The following is a 19944-nucleotide window of genomic DNA, read 5'->3' on the forward strand; positions in this document are numbered from 1 at the left end:
GTTCTCACACACCACCCTACCAACCTCCGGATACAACGCATTATCCTCCGACACTTCCGCCATTTACAATCCGACCCCACCACCCAAGACATTTTTCCATCCCCTCCCCTGTCTGCTTTCCGGAGAGACCACTCTCTCCGTGACTTCCTTGTTCGCTCCACACTGCCCTCCAACCCCACCACACCCGGCACCTTCCCCTGCAACCACAGGAAATGCTACACTTGTCCCCACACCTCCTCCCTCACCCCCATCCCAGGCCCCAAGATGACATTCCACATTAAGCAGAGGTTCACCTGCACATCTGCCAATGTGGTATACTGCATCCACTGTACCCGGTGCGGCTTCCTCTACATTGGGGAAACCAAGCGGAGGCTTGGGGACCGCTTTGCAGAACACCTCCGCTCAGTTCGCAACAAACAACTGCACCTCCCAGTCGCAAACCATTTCCACTCCCCCTCCCATTCTCTTGATGACATGTCCATCATGGGCCTCCTGCACTGCCACAATGATGCCACCCGAAGGTTGCAGGAACAGCAACTCATATTCCGCCTGGGAACCCTGCAGCCATATGGTATCAATGTGGACTTCACCAGTTTCAAAATCTCCCCTTCGCCTACTGCATCCCTAAACCAGCCCAGTTCGTCCCCTCCCCCCACTGCACCACACAACCAGCCCAGCTCTTCCCCCCCACCCACTGCACCCCAAAACCAGTCCAACCTGTCTCTGCCTCCCTAACCGGTTCTTCCTCTCACCCATCCCTTCCTCCCACCCCAAGCCGCACCCCCAGCTACCTACTAACCTCATCCCACCTCCTTGACCTGTCCGTCTTCCCTGGACTGACCTATCCCCTCCCTACCTCCCCACCTACACTCTCTCCACCTATCTTCTCTACTCTCCATCTTCGGTCCGCCTCCCCCTCTCTCCCTATTTATTCCAGTTCCCTCCCCCCATCCCCCTCTCTGATGAAGGGTCTAGGCCCGAAACGTCAGCTTTTGTGCTCCTGAGATGCTGCTTGGCCTGCTGTGTTCATCCAGCCTCACATTTTATTATCTTGGAATCTCCAGCATCTGCAGTTCCCATTATCTCTGATACTATTCTTAATATGCACTTTTGTTTTCACTTACAGGTATTCTCCACAAGTTAACTCTGCTACCATGCTTAACATTATATTCTTCCTTTTCCATCAGTTCCTTGGCTGTATTGTTTAGTGCATCATCCCACTTACTTGACACTATTAAAATCAAAAAGAAAATCAGTGGAAGTGTAAAACAGGGTGCCAATACTTTGTCATCTATAATTGTTGGTGATAAAAGTTGCCACCATTTCCTCAGGCATCTCCCTTAGCACAGGATTGGTTAGCTCAGTTGGATGATGGCTGGCTTGCAGAGTATTACCAACAAAATGAGTTCAATTTCCATAGAAGCTGAGGTTACAAAGAAAGACTCTACTTCTCAACCTGTCCACTCGCTTGAGGTATGGCCGCTATCAGGTTACACCACCAGCCTTCTCATTCGAATGAGGGAACAGGATTATGTTGACTTTATCTTTTTTGTTACTTCTTTAGGACATAATTTTCTCAGTAGTGTCTGTAAGCTACCTTTTCAAAGGCTTTCTTAAAGACTATGTACATCACCTAAACATAATCTTCTTTTCTGAAGTATTGGCTGGTTCTAATTATGTAGATATTTTATATTGCATCTTGATCTAAAGATTCTAAAATTCTCTCTTTTGCAACTATTAAACTCACTGATCTTGAATGTTCTCTCTTATTTTCATTTCTTTCTTTGAAAATAAGTAAGACGCTGGTCATCCTCCCAGTGCTCCAGCAAACATTAATTTCCCAAAAGAAAAACACAGCACAATTTCTGCAGTCCCTACTCTTTTATCATCCATTCCTCCAAGATTTATGGATGAGGCCACTCTTCTCAGTGATGTTGCTAAGATTAATTAATCCCTTGCTCTCCTATGAGCAAAAGGTCTGTCTCATCCTTGAAAGGGCCAGGAGGCCCAACAACAAGTCATGTGTGGCTGGGTAGGCCAAACATTTAGCCAGAATTCCCCAAACAGTTGATGCAATGCTGCTCCTGGGATTCGCATATTTCACCATGGGTGGCTCCATGGTCAGCACTGCTGCTTTACAGTCCCAGGGAACCCGGATTCAATTCCACCTTCAGGCAACTGTCTGTGTAGAGTTTGCACATTCTCCTGTGCCTGCACAGTTTTCTCCAGGTGCTCCGGTTTCCCCCGCAGTCCAAAGATGTGCAGGCTAGTGGATTAACCATAGGAAAAACAGGGTTACAGCGATACAGTAAGTGAGTGGCGCTAGGTGGAATGTTCTTTGGAGGGTCAGTGTGGACTCAATGGGCCAAATGGCCTGTTTCCACATTGTAGTGATTCTATGATTCTAGGATCAGGGCCCAACTCAACTGCACTATCCAAACACAATATTCTCTGTAAAACTGAACGTCATCCAAAAGTTCTTCTGTCCATGTCCTATCACACACCTAATCCCATTCACTACTGTGCTCACTGACACACTACGTCTTCTGTTTAAGAAATACCTCAATTTTAAATATTCATCCTTGTTTACAACTCATTCTATGGCCTTCCTACTCCTTATCCTTGTAAACTCTTGCAGGCCTGCTGCCCTTTGAGCTGTCTGCTCTGCTCCAACTCTTACATTCTCAATTATAACTGCTCTTCCTTTTATAGTCCTTCCTTCAGCTGCCAATGCTCCATACTCAGGAATTTTCTTTCTGAACTTTTCTGATTCTCTACGTTACTTCTTCCATTAAGATGGTCCTTAGAACATATGAGGCTGGACAAAGTAGATAGGGTGTAGTTGTTACTGCTTGTAAGAGAAACAGGAAGGAGAGGCCATAGATTTAAAGTAATCTGCAAATAAAGCAGAGATAATGTGTGAAAAATCTTTTTCACTAAACATTTTGGTAGGTATGAAATGCACAACCTGGCAATGTACTGCAGGCAGGTACAACTGAGGCATTCAAAGGGCTTTGGATGGTCATTTGGACAGTCATGATGTTCAGGGAAAAAGGGAAAAATAGAAGTTTGACACTAGATAACTGAGCTCATGCAGTCATGATGGGCCAAATGGCTTCCCTCCACACTGTAATCATACTGTGGCTCAATCAAGCTCATGGCAATCTGTCCTAATACTTTTTTGATGTGGCTGGGTGTTACATCTTATTTGATCATGCTTTAGTGGTTCTCTATGTAATATTTCATCACATTAAAGATGTCATATAAAGAAAAATGTTGTATATGTTTGTTGCTCCCTTTTTCACTGATATACCATCATCTTGCAAACAATAATGTCCTGTAATCATTGCTTTGATGAAATATCTGCACATAAAACTCAATAAATAGCTTATTTTGTTACTTATAACTAAAGTTAACAAGACATCTGTCCTTACAAATGTACTAATATCACATTGTTCACCACACATTTTCGGCATACCACCCCTTTTCTCTTCATTCACTCCCTCGGTTCCATTCAGTAAGTGGGTTTCTTAAACTCGTTAGAACAATATGTCTAGCAATGTTACCTTTTCAACGATGCCTCCTGTAGACGTTCCTGTAGCTGTTGAGTTAAGGTGTTTTTTGCTTCTGGGGAAGTGATGGAGGTACTCAATGGACGAGGAGGCAAGGCTGGTTTCTCATCCTCACCATCTACAAATAAAAAGAAATCTGTATAGCTTCTGATAGTCTGCTCTGTGTAATGGGGGTGACATAGGTGCAGTGGTAATGTCACTGGACTAATTATTCATAGGTCTAGGCTAATGGCTTGGGTATTGGGTTCAGACTGCATGATGGTACCTGGTAGGATTTGAATTCACTTAATAAATCTGGAGTTATCTCGGCAATGGAGACCATGAAATTTTCACTCACTATTGATGACGTCTTTACTTGCCTTTTAGCACATTCTAAGCTAATCTATCAATTGTATTAATTTTACACAAAAGATGAACAATATTATATGTATCAGTCCTATATTGCCATTGTATCCTTACCCTCCACTTAACTCAGCGTTGTAAAAACCAATTCTTTAAAAGTAACTTGCAAATTCATCCTCAGGAATTTCAAAGTTTCAATCTCGAGTTCTATAGTGGTTGCACGCTTGAGATTTTGCAAGTGTCTCTCTCAAGGGATTTACCTGGTTTCTCACCAACAGGAAAATTAAAATGGCTACAGGTTGTGAAATGTGTAGGAATTCTCCTGCTTTCGGAAAAAAATATTTACAGGTAATATCCATGAGGAACTGAAATATGGAACTGTTTAGACATTCCAGATTAAAAAGGAGCTTCCAGAAAGAACACGTGATTTTTTTGAGCATGAGCTGTGGCTGTGAACTGTGTAATGTGAGCTGTGACTGAGCTGCTAATTATTGAAAATTCAAGTAACTTTGTAAAGGAGACAAGCAAAGCTTGAGATGAGAACTGGTCTTTATTGCTTTCATTGCTAGACAAACTCAGTTGGAATAGATGAGGCTTATGTATTACGGCTTGCTGAGCAATTTTTTTTGGATTGCTTTTTGTCTTTCCAGGGACTCCGAGTGTATCAATAAAAGGTAAAAACCTCTAAAGTTTGGAGTTAGCAAATCTTTCTCACCCCAGAAAAAGTCAGAAAAATTCCTACAGCTGGATAAACAGCATAAATCTCTCTCACTAAAATATTTCTGAGAGCTTGAGAAAGTTCCAAATACTAGCATCTGAAGGCTTGATAAATTCCAAAAGCTAAACTGTTACTTCTTTTAATAGACCTAAGTCTCACTGACCTTCCAATCTTCCACTGAACTGAAGGCTGGCCTCTCACTCTATGACAGTCAGCATTTCAATGTCCTCAATAGGAAATTCAGGAGACAGTGAAAATTCATCCCATTTTATCCATTGAGTTTGATCATTGGTCTACAGGGATATTTTCCCACTATTTTCTGTTTTTAAAAAGAATTAACACCATCTTTGCAGTGTTATATGTCTTATTTGTCACTGTGAATGTGATTTCTTGGGGTTAAGGGAATATTGTTTAATTTCAGATATAGTTTAATTTTTAATGGGTTTTGCCAGTTGTTTAAAGAATAAGCTTTGTTTACAATAAACAAGTTATTCTTGTGTTTACGAAAGCAATGTTGCGAGGTTTCCTTTATTCTGGAGTGTAAAATAAAGGGAAAAAAACTTAGCCATTTTAGTGACTGAATCTGATGCAGTGGTAGTATCCCTACCTCTAGGGAAGGATGCCTGGGTTGAAGTACCACCTGCTCCAGAGGTGTGTGTTAAACCCCTGAACATGCTGATGGAGAAATTTTTTAAAAAGCGGGAGTTCTGAATTAAACATCACATCAGCCTGAAATTCACACAGGGACATAATTGTAAATGAGTTGAAATTTGAGCCAGGAATGACTGCCCAGGCGCTGATGAATCAATTCTGACTGTCACTTGAGTGACAGTTCCTGTTCGTTAAAGAGATTGCATGGTATTTGCTGGCTACATTTTTGAATTGACTTCCTTCGTAACAATGGCCATTTGATGGGCTAAACAGACCCTTATTTCCAGCACTAGTCAAGGGTTGTTACTTATTTCATCTTACCTTGCTGCTGACGTTGTGAAGTGGATGTTTGAAACACAACTAAGGTTTTCTGGAACACTTCCTCAAGACTTACCAATGTGTTTGCAACATCGATTCTACAAATTTTTTTCAAGGTTTCACCTCGTGAGATTAAGTGCACCAAAACATCTTTCCTCTCTGATCCTAGTCCAGTCAGAATGCTCGTACGCAGTCTAAGAGCATGTGTGCCTTCTCCCGTAGCCCCTGACCAATCCTATAACATGCCCTTGTGTGTCGACCAGTGCATTTCACATCTCCAGTGGAACTGGAAACATAAAGCCCACAATGACCACTTCATAAATTTGTTATCTATTTCATAGTAGTTAAGCTTGCATTTGTTTTATTCTGCACCTACAGGCAAGTTCAAATTGTGGAGATCAGCAATAAAACCAAAATTGCATGCCATGCCTTGACTTTCATGAAGTTGTATTTTCTCAGCAGCTGTCAGATGCTCAAATCTCATGCTTATCCCACTAAAAGTCTGTGGACTTTATCCTGTAACTAATTTATCCTTTACCAATACCAAGAATCATACAGAAGGAGTATTACTTTGTACTGTCTCTGTCCTAAATCTGTGAGTTCCTGATGCAGGGCTGACTGCAATACAAGTCAACTATTACTTTGAAAGGATCAATAGCACTCATACTGGCAAATCAAATTAGACCCAAAACATCAGTCAAGTTTATTAAAAATTACCTGAAAAATCATCCAACATCTCTTTTTCATTTTCTCTCTCTACTGGATATTGCAGCGGTGTGACCAGGCCTTGAAAGGGTTGCTGATAATTTAACATTAGGTCGGTGAGGCATGAGAATCTCTTCACGGGGACACCCTTTTCAGTCTGTAATATAACACAATGAAAATGTGTCACTCAGGACTTATTGGTTCCATTGAGTTTCTTGGTTAATGAATAAAAAAAAGTACTGCAATCTTGCAGAAACATTGATTATTTTGTATGTTTTTTTTCTGTGAACAGTGTGGGAAAGTCAGCGTTTGTTGTTCATTCTTTCTTGCCCTTCAAAAGCTGATGAGGGGTCTTTTTAAACCTCTGGTCAAGCTTAGTACCGGGACCTCAACTATCACAATAGTACTAACAGAATGTACATTGGAAAAATTTGCCAATACGCCAAAAACAAACTTCTAATCTATCAATTATCAAGCATAGTTAGAAGGATAACAAGAAAGGGATGGGGACAGGTACAGTGTTTGTCAGAAGTTTGGAAGATGGAGGGTTTGAGCTATAGGGAGAGGTTGAATAGGCTGGGGCTATTTTCCCTGGAGGGTTGGAGGCTGAGGGGTGACTTTATAGAAGTTTATTTAGAAAATCATGAGGGGGTGCATGGATAGGGTGATTAGTCAAGGTCTTTTTCCTAGGAAAGGGAAGTCCAAAACTAGACGACATAGTTCTAAAATGAGAGGGGAAAGATTTAAAAGACACCTAAGGGGTAACATTTTCACACAGAGGGTAGTGTGCGAATGAAATGAGCTGCCAAGGGAAATAGTGGAAGTTAGTATAACTACAACATTGAAAAGGCATCTGAATGGGTATATGTACAGAAGGGTTTAGAGGGGCATGGGCTAAATGGGACGAGATTAAATTAGAAAATCTGGTCAGCATGGATGAGTTGGACTAAAGGGTCTGTTTCCATCCTGTACAATTCTATGAGCCTATAATGTAGGCAAATGTGAGCTTGCAAATTTGGGCAGGTGGAATTGAAAAGCATTATACTGCACTAATTTAATGGAGAGAGATTATAGAGTACAGAGTGGCCTGGTACATGAATCACAAAGTTACTACACACATACAGTGAGTCATTAGGAGGCATATAGAATGTTGTCATTTATTGCAAGGGGAACGGAAAAGACCTAAGAATGTTTCATTACAGCTCTGCAGGGTGTTTGTCTGGAGTACTGTGTACAGTTTGGTTTCCGCATTTTGAAAAAAAATGTTTTTGAAGCTGTTCAGAGAAGATTTGTTTGACTCATTCCTGTGGCCTTGTGAAAGAAGATTGAACAAGTTGAGCCTTAATCCATCAGAGATGAGAAGGTTGACAGGTGATCTTATTGAAAGCCATAAGATTATGAGGGGCCTGGATAGGATGGTTACCAGCAGGATGATTTCTTGTGTGAAGGATATTAAAATTAGGGACATAGATATACATGAAAAGTCTCCCTTTTTTATTATGGAAATAAGGAGAAGGTCTTTCTCTCTGAGTGCCATTAAGGGGATGAAATTCTTCACTCCAGGAGGGAGAAGAGGTTGGCTCTTGAAATTTATTCAAAGCTGAGCTAGATAGAGGGTGTTTTCAGGGCTGACACGAAAGTGGGGCTGAGACCACAATCAGATCAGCTCTGAACTTAAAATAAAACAAAGAACAGCGAAAACTGGAGAAGTGGAACAGAAACAGAAATTGCTGGAGAAACTCAACTTGTCTGGCAGCAGCTGTGAGAGGAGACAGAGTTATTGAGGTAGTAGGCACAGTCGCCAAGCTGGTGAGTTCGTTTGCAAATGTTTTGTCACCCTGCTTGGCAACATCATCACTGCACCTCTGGTGAAGTGTCACCGTTCTGTCCCGTTCGTTAGTTATATGCCTCGATGTACTGGGGTGGTCGGTATCACTTCCAGTTCTATTTCTCATTGGTTTGTTCACAGGTATAATTCAATGCTTTTGTTAATGGAATTCCTTTTGGAATACCAGGCCTTCAGGAATTCCCTAGCACGCCTGTGTTTGGCTTGTGCGATTATGGATGTGTTGTCCCAATTGTAGCAGAGTAACCCACAAACTGACAACCACCCTTTGACAGCTGCTGGGGAACATCAAAGATTCCATACCCAAAACCAGAAAAATTGGAGTCATATACAAAATACCATGCAAGGGCTGTGAGAAACACTACATTGGCCAAACCAGAAGGAAATTGACAATAAGGATACGTGAACACCAACGAGCCACCAAGATGCATGACCAATTCTCACTTGTCTCACTAGACACTGGCAACAAGGGACACGAATTTGACTGGGACAACACATCTGTATTCACACAAGCCAAACAGAGGCATACCAGGGATTTCCTGGAGGTTAGGTATTCCAACTGGAACAAACACATTCGTATATACACAGGGTCTAATTCAGTGAGAGACAGAACTGGAAGCAGAACAAAACACCTCAACAAACGGAGGTATATAAATAACTAGTTGGACAGAACACTGACGCTTCACCAGAGTCACACCGACAATGTTACTGAGCAGGGTAACAAAATGGTTGAAACCAAACCCACTGGCTCGGCGAGCAAGTCTATAGCCTCATCCACAACCCGAACCGTAAATCTTCGGGAACTTTAAGACAGAATTACTGTTTTGGGCCCAGTGACCTTTCTTCAGAACTGCTGGTAGCTCAGCAAGGGTGATGTTTATCCTGAAGACAGAGGCTTTTGGGTATAAAGGAGTGAATGGTTATGTGGAGACTGAGCCCAAAGAGAGAGAGAACAATGTGTTGACAGACAAAGGGATGGATGCTAGGATGCTTAGGGGACACAATTTCAGGACTCAATATTGAGTTTGATAATTTTAGAACATGAACACCTTCTTCCATGTCCTTTGCCAGCTACACATCCCAGGCCCAGCCATGACATGGGTTGCTTTCAGCCGACCCATTTTCACCTAATCACTGTTCCTATTATTAGCTTTCTTTCCCCTGGTCATGCTCTGGGATGGAACAGTGGCTCAGTGGTGAGCACTGCTGCCTCACAGCACCAGGGACTCAGGTTCAATTCCACCTTTGGGCAACTGTCTGTGTGGAGTTTGCACATTTTCACTGTGCCCCCATGGGTTCTCTCCCACAGTCCAAAGATGTGCAGGTTAGGTGGATTAGCCAAGTGAACTGCAGATTTACAGGGATAGAGTAGGGTGTTTGGGTCTGGGTCAGATGCTCTTCAGAGGGTTGGTGTGGATTTGATGGGCTGAATGGCCTGCTTCCACACTGTGGAGAATCTGTGATCCTATCATCTATCCCTTTGTCTCCCTATCTGTAGCATTTATACTGCCTTTAACTAGCTACTAATAGTTCTGAAGAAATGTCACAGAACTCAAACCATCAATTCTGTTTCTTTCTTCACTGATGCTGCTAGAGCTGCTGAGTTTCTGTATCAATTTCCATTTTTTTTCAGATCTAATTTTATTGAATGGTAGAGGCATGAAAGCCAATGGAAAACCTAATAGTGAAAGGTTCCCACAGACTTCAAACTGCCAGAAAGAAGAATAAAGTCAATTCTTTCACCCAGAAAGCCACAATCTTTCCTATCCGAAACAGAATGTGTTCAAGGAGAATAGATAAACCTCTATATTACCTGAATTCGTAAAGTTAGAGACTTGTGAGGACATAGGATAGTAGTAAAGGTAATTATATACACAAAGTAAGATATTAAAACAATGAACAAAAAGGCTTCCAGGGAGATGTTGTATATGAGTTTGAATGAGTTAAAATCACGGAGTGCCATCAGCACTGCCCACAATAGTGATGCTACATGAAGTGGTGGGCAGAATAGCCAGGATCTGAAAGGACTGAGATCAGCCATTTCATCTTCTGCTACATCTCTGCACCAATGTCATCAAATCAATGTAATCTGTAACTAGCTGCTAATATGCAATGGCTGATATCTTGTTAACTTAACTCACAGCATTTAACCAGCGCTACCTATCCTCCAGAATTATTCCAACATGGCTCAATCATGAAGTGTGAAGAGGCCTTCTGTCGATCCATCGGGCAGATGATGGACTCGCACATTCTACTATTACCACTTCCGTGTGACAGTGTCAGCTTCGAGAGAAGATCCTCCATAATTTCGAAACTCACAGGTTCAGGCTCACAATTCAGGCCATTCCAGTTTGATCTGAGGTCTCTCTGATCAACGAAGTCACCAGGATGTGGTCACTGTCAACAGATGAACTTTACACTAAATTCTATTGTGCTGACTGAACTGTTCTGGTTTTTGTAATGTAACACAGAACAGTTACCATAAAAGGTAACACTGTACTTCACCCGGAATAATTCTAGCAAATCAAAAGCACGTGGTACGTGAAGAAAGTTTACTTTAGTTGAGATGATAAATTTTCCAGTATTTGAATGCAATCGAATAATGCTGAATTACAGCATGGAAGTCCAAATCTCTTGGCTGAAATATCTAATTAGTGCTGCAAAGGCAAGATTCCAGTTCAAAACTTCCTTCTGCTGAATTCACCTGAGCAACACTGCTATTAACCTGTAAATTAGCCATGTTCTGTAAGCCACCTGTTGTGACAGGGCTAGCAAGCCTGAAACATCCGAGGGGAATGAGGCAACACACAGACTCATATCCTCATCCACCCTTCATCTGAAATATTTATTCACAGTCAAGAGTTAATACTCAAATATATATATAGTCAGCTACATCAGATGTGGTGTAAGAGATCACGCACAGAGAGAATTTGCAGAGAGATACTAATGTGTTGACCTGGTGCTAAATCTAAGAGTAAAACAGTTAGAAACATAGATATATAGAAAATAGCAGCAGGAGTAAGCCACTTGGCCTTTCATGTCTGCTCTGCCATTCAATATGATTGTGGTTGATCATCCAAATCGATACCCTGTTCCTGATTTCTCCCTAAACTCTTGGATCTCTTTTGCCCTAAGAACGATCTCTAACACCTTGAAAACATCTAATGTTTTAGCCTTAACCACCTCTTGTGGTAGAGAATTCCACAGAGTCATCACTCTCTGGTGAGGAAATCTCACCTCATTTCAGTCCTACATGATCTACCCCATGCCCTTCACCGATGACTCCCAGTTCTGGACTCTCTGGTCATTGAGAACATCCTTCCCATACGTGCCCTGTTTCAATTTGATTGTTACCACAATGTAAAAGAAGGGATAGAATGTGTTAATATCATATTGTATCAAGGAACCATTAAGTGTACAGAAACTCGATAACAGAAAAAAAACATGAAGCTTTGTATCTTAATGCATGAAGCATTCAGAATAAGTTAGATGAACAGTGCAAATCAAAGCTAAATGAATATGATCGCACAGCCATTACAGAAACACGGTTACAAGGAGATCAGACTTGGGAACCCTATATTCAGAGATATTTGGCCTTTCAAAAAGATAGGAGGGATGGAAGGTTTGGTGGGATTACACTGTTAATAAGAAATGAAATAACGACAGCTGTGACAGATTATCTAGGCTGCAATGATGTAGACCTTACTTGGGTTGAGATAATAAACAGCAAGGGAGAGAAGACATTGATACAATAGCTTATAGACCCTAAACAGTAGCCACTCTGTGGGAAAGGCTATAGATCAACAAATAGCAGTGGCATGTAAAAATAATGGAGCAATAGTTATGGGTGTTGATTGGGTGGTTATTTTGTTGATTGGGTTGGAAAGAGTAGCTACAACAAAAAATCATAGAGTGCATGGAGGATAATTTCTTATAACAATACATCATAGAACCAATCAGGGAGCAGGCTATCTTGAATCTGGTAATGGGTAATGAGTCTCATTTGATAAATGACTTCTGAGTAAAAGTTCCTCGAGGAAGTAGTCAATATTTAGTTTGAGAATGAGAAACTTAGATCGGAATAACTATGCTTAACTTAAATAAAAAAGAATTAACATGAAATGAGAATAGAATTAGTAAAGTGAATTGGGTGGACAGATCAGCAAAAATGACAGTGAGCAAGCAATGGCAAACTTTAATGGAAGTAATTCATGACTCTCAACAAAAATATAGCCCCCGTATGGAGGCAAGATTCTAAGAGTGGGATTATCCGACCATGGCTACCAAAGGAAGTTTACTTTGAAAGAACAAACATAAATGGAGGCCAAATTCAGTGACAGCCCCAAAGACTGGAATAAATTCAGAATCCAGCAAAGAGAGATGAAAATGATAATAAAGACAGAGAAAATAAGCTATGAAGGCAAACTAGCGAGAAATCTAAAAATTGAATTATAAAAGTTTCTTTAAATAAACTAAAAAGAAGTGAGCCATTAAAGATAACAGCTGCCCCTTCAAAAATGAATCTGGAAGACAGCCTTGGGGGAGAAGGAAATGGCAGAGGAGTGAAACACAAAATTGACAACATAGAATGTAGAATAGTACAACAAAGGAACATGCCCTTTTGTTCACCAACTCCAAGCTGACCGTATTGCAGTTCTAAACTAATTCCATCAGCCGGCACATGATCCATATCCCTCCGTTCCCTGCCTGTTCATGTGTCTGACTAAATGCTTCTTAAGTGTTGCTAATGTGACCTGCTTCTACCACCTCTCCAATAATGTGTTCAAAGCACCCACCATCGTCTATGTAAAAAACGTTTGTCTCACACATCTCCTTTAAACTTTCTCCTTCTCACCTTAAACCTGTGCCATAGTATTTGACATTTCTACTCCAGGAAAAGGACACTCTATTCATGCCTCTCAAATTTTTGGAATACTTCAGTCAGGCCACTCCACAGTTTCTAATGTTCTAGTCAAAACAATCCAAATTTACCTAACCTCTCCATATAGCTAAAAAACTCCAATCCAGGCAATACCCTGATAAAGAAATTTGCACTCTTTCCAAAGCTGCTACACCCTTCCTATAGTGTGACAAGCAGAACTACATATAATACTTCAAATGTGGCCCAACTAAAGTTATATACAGTTCCAACATTACTTCCAACTTTTCTCCTCAATGCTCTGGTTGATGAAGGCAAGCATCCCTTATGTCTTCTTATCACCTTATCCACCTGTGTTGCTACCTCCAGGGAACTATGGACTTGCACTCCAAGATCCCTCTGTATATCAATGATTCAAAGGGTCCTGTCATAAACTGTACATTTCCCGCTTCCATTTGACCTCTCAAAATGCATCATCTCACACTTGTCTGGATTAACCTCCATCTGAGATTTCACTGCACAAATTTACAACTGATCTGCATCCTGCTGTGTTCTTTGACAATTTTCCTTCCTGCCCACAACTCCACCAATTTTCATAGATAACAAAGTGTGGAGCTGGATGAACACAGCAGGCCAAGCAGCATCTCAGGAGCACAAAGGCTGACGTTCTGGGCCTAGACCCAGCCTACCATGAAGGACCTTGTCAAATGCTTTAGCAAAGTCCATGTACATAAAATCCACTGTCTCGTCCTCAGTCATCATCTTTGACACTTCCTTAAAAACACTCAAACAAGTTTATGAGGCAAGATCTCCCCCACACCACAGCTGTGCTGCTTATCTCATGATTCTCCAAATGCGAGGAAATCCCGTGCCTGAGAGTCTTCTCTAATAATTTCCTTACTACTGATATAAGAGTCACTGGCCCATAATCTCTCAGAATATCCCTGTTGCTGTTCTTAAACAAAGGAACTTCATTGGCTATTCTAAAATTTTCCAGAACCTCACCAGTGGCTAAAGAGGACACAAAGATCATTGTCAAGCCCCCAACAATCTTCTCCTTCGCCTCCCTCAATATCCTAGGATGGATCCTATCAGGGCCTGGGAGCTTGCCCACTTGAAACTTTTTCAAGACGCCTAACAACTCCTCCTTCTAAATAGCGACATGCCATCGAATATCAATATACCCCTTCATAATCTTATCATCATCCATGTCCTTCTCCTTGGTGAATACCAATGTGAAGTACTCATTCAGGATAATAAAATGTGAGGCTGGATGAACACAGCAGGCCAAGCAGCATCTCAGGAGCACAAAAGCTGACGTTTCTGGCCTAGACCCTTCATCTAGACCCTCTCTGATGAAGGGTCTAGGCCCGAAACGTCAGCTTTTGTGCTCTTGAGATGCTGCTCGGCCTGTTGTGTTCATCCAGCTCCACACTTTGTTATCTTGGATTCTCCAGCATCTGCAGTTCCCATTATCTCTGATACTCATTCAGGACCTCACTCAATTCCTCTGGCCCCCTACATAAATTGCCTCCTTTGTCCTTCAGTGTCCTACATTTTCCCTAGCTACGCTCATGCTCCAAATATACATATGAAATGGGATTCTCCTTAATCCTACTTACTAAAGACATTTCATGGCTCCTTTCATCCTCTGAATTCCTTGTGAAACTTCTTTTCTGCTTTCTTTATATTCCTCAATGGCCTTGTCTGAATACATTTTCTTAAACTTTACGTATGCTTCCTTCTTCTTTTTGACTAATATTTCAGTATTGCTTGTCAATCAAGGTTCCAGTATCAAACAGACATTTTGCATGAATCTTTAGGGTGGAGGATACTCTGAACCATCCATTAATGCTAACAAATTGTGGATATGGGGTGGGAAGAAGGAATTAGGTATCATCACCATCACTAAAGGAGTAGTATTTGACTAACTAATGGGGCTAAAGGCATTTGCGCCCCTGGCCCAGTTGGCTGCATGCTATAATCATTAAAGAAGTAGCTAAAGAGAGATAATGGATGCATTGGTTATAATTTTCCAAAAACTATTGCATCCTGGAGACAGACCAAAGGATTCAAAAACTGCTAATGTGATACCCATGCTCAAAAAGAGGCGGGAAAACACAGGTAACCATTGGCCAATTAGCCCAACATCTATTGTTGGAAAAATATTGGAATCACTTATTACGGATGTAATAGCAGAACATTTGGAAAATCATAATTAAGTAGAGTCAGCATAGTTTCATGAAAGTGAAGTCATGTCTGGCTAATTTATTTGTATTTTTGGAGGAATTCTCCAACAGATTGATAGAGGAAAAGCAATATATAAGTTGCATTTGGTCTTCCAGAATGTGCTCAACAAGGTATCTCACAAAAGGTTAAGTCACCAGTGTCCATGATGTTGGAAGTTGCATATTAGCACATATAAAGAATCGACTCTGGGGCAGGAAACAGCAAGTTGGGTTAAGGGGATCATTTTCAGTGCGGTGACCCATTACCAGTGGGTTTCCACAGGGATCAGTGTTAGGGCCACATCTGCTTACACATTTCATTAATGACCTGGATGAAAGAAGTGAATGTACTGTAGTCACATTTGTAAATGATAGAAACATATAAGGAAAGGCAGACTGTGAAAGGGATCCCAACTGTATTAGGATAGTATTAGGTTAGGTAAGTGGGCTAAAAGTTGGCAAATTGAACATAATTTGGGAAAGTTGTTCATTTTGGAAGAGGGAACAAAGGAGCGTAATATTACTTAAATAGAGAAAGAACTCCTTATAGCTGCAACACAAAAGGATTTGGTTATTTGTATCTGAAGCACAAAGCTAGCACATAGTTGCAGCAGGTAATCAGGAAGGCTAATGGAATGTTGGCCTCAAGTTATGGAAGTTGGAATGCAAGACTGGGAAAGCCTTATTGCACTGTACCAGGTACTGGTGAGACTACATTTGGAGTACGATGAGCTGTTTTGGTCCCCTTATTGAAAGAGGAGACATTGAAACATATTGGATTCTTAAAGGCTCGACAGGGTACATTCTGAAACTATGTTTGACCTCACGGAACAGCCTAAGGCGGGAGGACCTTGTCTCAGAATAAAGGGGCTCCAATTTAAGTCTGAGATGGGGGAATTTCTTCTTTCAGAAAGTTGTGAGCCATTGGAACTCCTTGCCATATAGAGCTGTGGGGGCAAGGTCCGATGTATATTTAAGACTGAGAGAGATAGATTCTTGATCAGTAGAGGAATCAAGAGTAACAGGAAAAGGGAAAGAAAGTGGATGTAAGGAATGTCAGATCATCCATGATCTTGTTGAATGGTGGAACAAGCCTGAAAGGGCAAATGACTCACTCCTGTTTCTATTTCTTATGGCCTTATGGACTTAAAATGAATACAGTGAGTGAATTCCTGAAAACAGGTCTGAGACAGGTGTTTTTTGATTTTTTTTCCTTTATTCATTCACAGGATGAGGGCATTGCTGGCCAGGCAGCATCTATTGCCCATCCCTAATTGCCCAGAGGGCAGTTAAGAGTCAACCACAACCAGTTGCAGGCTCACTCATCAATGTTGGATAAAAAGCGGCAAAGGCACAGAAGAGTACAAAGGCAGGAACTGAAATTTTGGGGTGAATTATGTTCTAGGTCCAGAAGAGATTACAGAAACAAGGCAAAGAGTTCATTTAAGTCAATACTAAGGTTAATTCTAAATCCTTAAACTTTCTGCTGAATTGGTAAAATACATTCAAGGGAGGTGAGGACACACAAGAGACCTGACATTGAAATAAATGTTGGCAAAATACCCTTCCTAAAATCACACACGATAAATTATCAGATAAGGAAAGCATCAATAGACAGTTGCAACAACGAAAACTTTAGAGGAGGACATAATTTATCAAAAATTAAAATGACAGTGGCCACAATTTTCTCTCTTTGAGGTGAAGTGGGAGGTGCGCCTGTTAAGCAGCATATAATTTGTCTCCTCCTACCCCCACGGAAACCCAGCAAACCCTGTGTCACAGATATAGTAGGAACTGCAGATGGTGGAGATACTGAGATAACAAGGTGTAGAGCTGAAGAAGGGTCTAGGCCCCAAACATCAGCCTTCCTGTTCCTCTGATGCTGCTTGGCCTGCTGTGTACATCCAGCTCTACACCTTGTTATCTCAGATCCTGTGTCACTTTGCTTGTTGAGAACTTAGATTGGCAAGATTCAGAGAACCTATTGGCCAATTACAGGTCTCAGTTGTGGTGTCCCAGATTCCCAGAAGGTGACAGCCAGTAAGATGCCAGCAGCCTCTGATTCCTAAAGATTGTTGGTTGAGACGTACTCCTGAGGGGAACCAGAAGCAAAATGGGGAGGTCTTTTTCCTTTACTTCCTGTAGAGATAATGTGGCAGTTGAGATTGTATCAGAGGACTTGAGGCAAGGGCAAATGCAGGCTTTCAGAGAGCAAACCCTTGATACAACAGCTTGCCAAATAATTTTCCCTTTTCACAATCTCTGAGGTGGTGAAAATTTTACCCCTTTCTAAAACACTCAAATCGTAAACCTTTGGAGAAATCTTTGTTTACTTTCATAAATGTTGGCCATAATCTTGGTCTCCCTTGGTTTCATTTCTAGGGTTCAGTTGATTTTAATTTTTCCTGAATAGTTACGTTTTGTGCTGTAGATTTCTGGCAGGAAATGGCACAGCACTTTGACAAACTGTTAACCCTAAATTGCAGCAACACGGTGAAATACAATTATCTTCAACTAAAAATATCATTGCAACAAAATACTGCAGTTTGAAAAAAAACAAAATACTGCACCAGAGACGTAAAATAAAGACCCTGACCATGTTTCAACTTGCCAAATCAGGAGAAAAATTGTCCCAAACCACAATGTTAACTTTATTGCTCTTGTGAACAGTGAAAAGATGTTTGACCTAGTTTTAAGTTTTTGCAATTACTTTTAAGTGCAACCATGCATTTCACAGAGCAAATCTATTCTGCACAAAAAGCCAGGAAATAAGAAACAAAAGTAAATCGCAACAATCCACTGTTTACCATTTACATATTTTTCTATTGACAGCCCGAGAATACTGACGTCAGTGGTTAGGCCAGCATTCATTGCCCATTCTGAATTGACATTAATAAAGTCGTGGCGAGGTATGTTTTTGACAGCTGAGTGGCTTGCTCAGCCATCTCAAAGAACAATTTAGAGTTAACCACATTTCTTTGAGGTAGGAACCCCATGGAAGCCAGAGCTGATAAGGAAAGCAGATTTCCCTTCCTCAAGGGCATTAATGAATGAAATGGCGACAGTAAAGACTGCAGATGCTGGAAGCTGGCGTCAATAAATGTGCAGCTGGAAAAGCACAGCAGGTCAGACAGCATCCAAGGAGCAGGAAAGTCAACATTTCGGGCTGAAACCTGGGAGGTTGGTAGAGCTGGGAAATAAGTAGAGGGAAGGTGGTGGGACTGTGCAGAGTTTAACGGAGATGGAGATAAGTGGATGCATGTCGGGGGTTATTGTGGTTGGTCAGTGGGAAGGGTGGAGCAGACAGGTGACTAGGAAGGTGGGCAGGTTGGGGGTGGAGAGATTTTGAGACTGGTGAAACATTTAGGGGGTTATTGTGATTGGTCAGTGGGAAGGGTGGAGTGGATAGGCGAGCACGAAGATGGGCATAGTGGGGGAGGAGAGATTTTGAAGCTGGTGAAGTCAATATTCAGGCCATTGGGCTTTAAGTTCCCAAGGCAAAATATGAGGTGTTGCTGTTCCAGTTTACATTTGGCCTCACTCTGACAGTGGAGGAGGCCAAGGATGGACATGTCACCAGGGGAGTGAGAGGAGGAGTTAAAGTGAATGGCATTGACACTGAAGACACCAAATTTGGAGCAACACATACAGTTGCTGAGGTTAGATGCCGTGCAGGTGAATCTCTGCTGGAGTTGGAAGGATTGTTTGGGGCCTTGGGTGGAAATGAGAGGGGAGGTATAGGATAAGGTCTGATTGTAGGTGTCAGAAATGTCAGAGGATGATGCATTGTATTCAGACGTTGGAGGGGTGTGGTATGTGAGGATTAAGGGGAGTCTATCCTTATTGTTGTTGGGAGGGGGACGGTTTGAGGGCAGAAGCTTAGGAAATGTGTGCGATGCGGTTGAGGGCATCGTTAATAGCAGAGGAGGGGAAAGTATGGTCTGTAAACTAGGAGGATATCCAGGAAGTCCTAGAGTAGAACTCCTCATCCTGAGAACAGCAGAGGCAGAGGAATTGAGTATGGGATAGAAATTTTGCAGGAGGGTGGGTGAGAGGAGGTGTAGTCAAGGTAATTGTGGGAGACAGTTGGTTTGAAATGGAGATAATGGGAACTGCAGATGCTGGAGAATCCAAGACAACAAAATGTGAGGCTGAATGAACACAGCAGGCCAAGCAGCATCTCAGGAGCACAAAAGCTGACGTTTTGGGCCTAGACTCTCTGATGAAGGGTCTAGGCCCGAAACGTCAGCTTTTGTGCTCCTGAGATGCTGCTTGGCCTGCTGTGTTCATCCAGCCTCACATTTTGTTGTCTTGGTTTGAAATGGATGTTAGCGATGACTCAGTTCCCAGACATGGAGACAAAGAAATCCAGGAAGGGGAGGAAAGTGTAAGGAATGCTCCAGGTGAATTTGAGGGTGTGTTGGAAAGTGTTGGCAAAGTTGATGAACTGTTAAAGCTCTTCATGGGAGAACAAGGCAACACCGATACAATCATCAAAGAGGCGGGGGATGATGCTGGTATAGTTTTTGAAGAGGGATTGTTCCATGAATCCTACAAAGAGGCAGGCATAGCTCAGGCCCATGCAGGTTCTCATAGCCACCCCTTTAGTTTGTAGGAAATGGGAGAAATGGAACAAAAAATTGTTTAGCATGAGGGCCAATTCTGCCAAGTGAATGAGCGTGACG

At 41.8% G+C, this 19944-nt stretch overlaps 1 protein-coding gene across 1 annotated transcript in view; it reads right to left on the reverse strand.

The window, feature by feature from the left end:
• LOC125459021 (phosphatidylinositol 3,4,5-trisphosphate 5-phosphatase 2-like) overlaps positions 1-19944 on the reverse strand; it is a 182802-nt gene that overhangs the window by 76711 nt on the left and 86147 nt on the right. The window contains exons 4-5 of the mRNA XM_048544898.2: positions 6319-6463; positions 3567-3690 (exon numbers count right to left, since the gene is read on the reverse strand). Of these exons, the coding sequence (XP_048400855.1) occupies positions 3567-3690; positions 6319-6463 (269 nt within the window). The remainder of the gene's footprint in view (positions 1-3566; positions 3691-6318; positions 6464-19944) is intronic.

The sequence above is a fragment of the Stegostoma tigrinum genome, chromosome 15 (assembly GCF_030684315.1).
Source record: "Stegostoma tigrinum isolate sSteTig4 chromosome 15, sSteTig4.hap1, whole genome shotgun sequence".
NCBI lineage: Eukaryota > Metazoa > Chordata > Chondrichthyes > Orectolobiformes > Stegostomatidae > Stegostoma > Stegostoma tigrinum.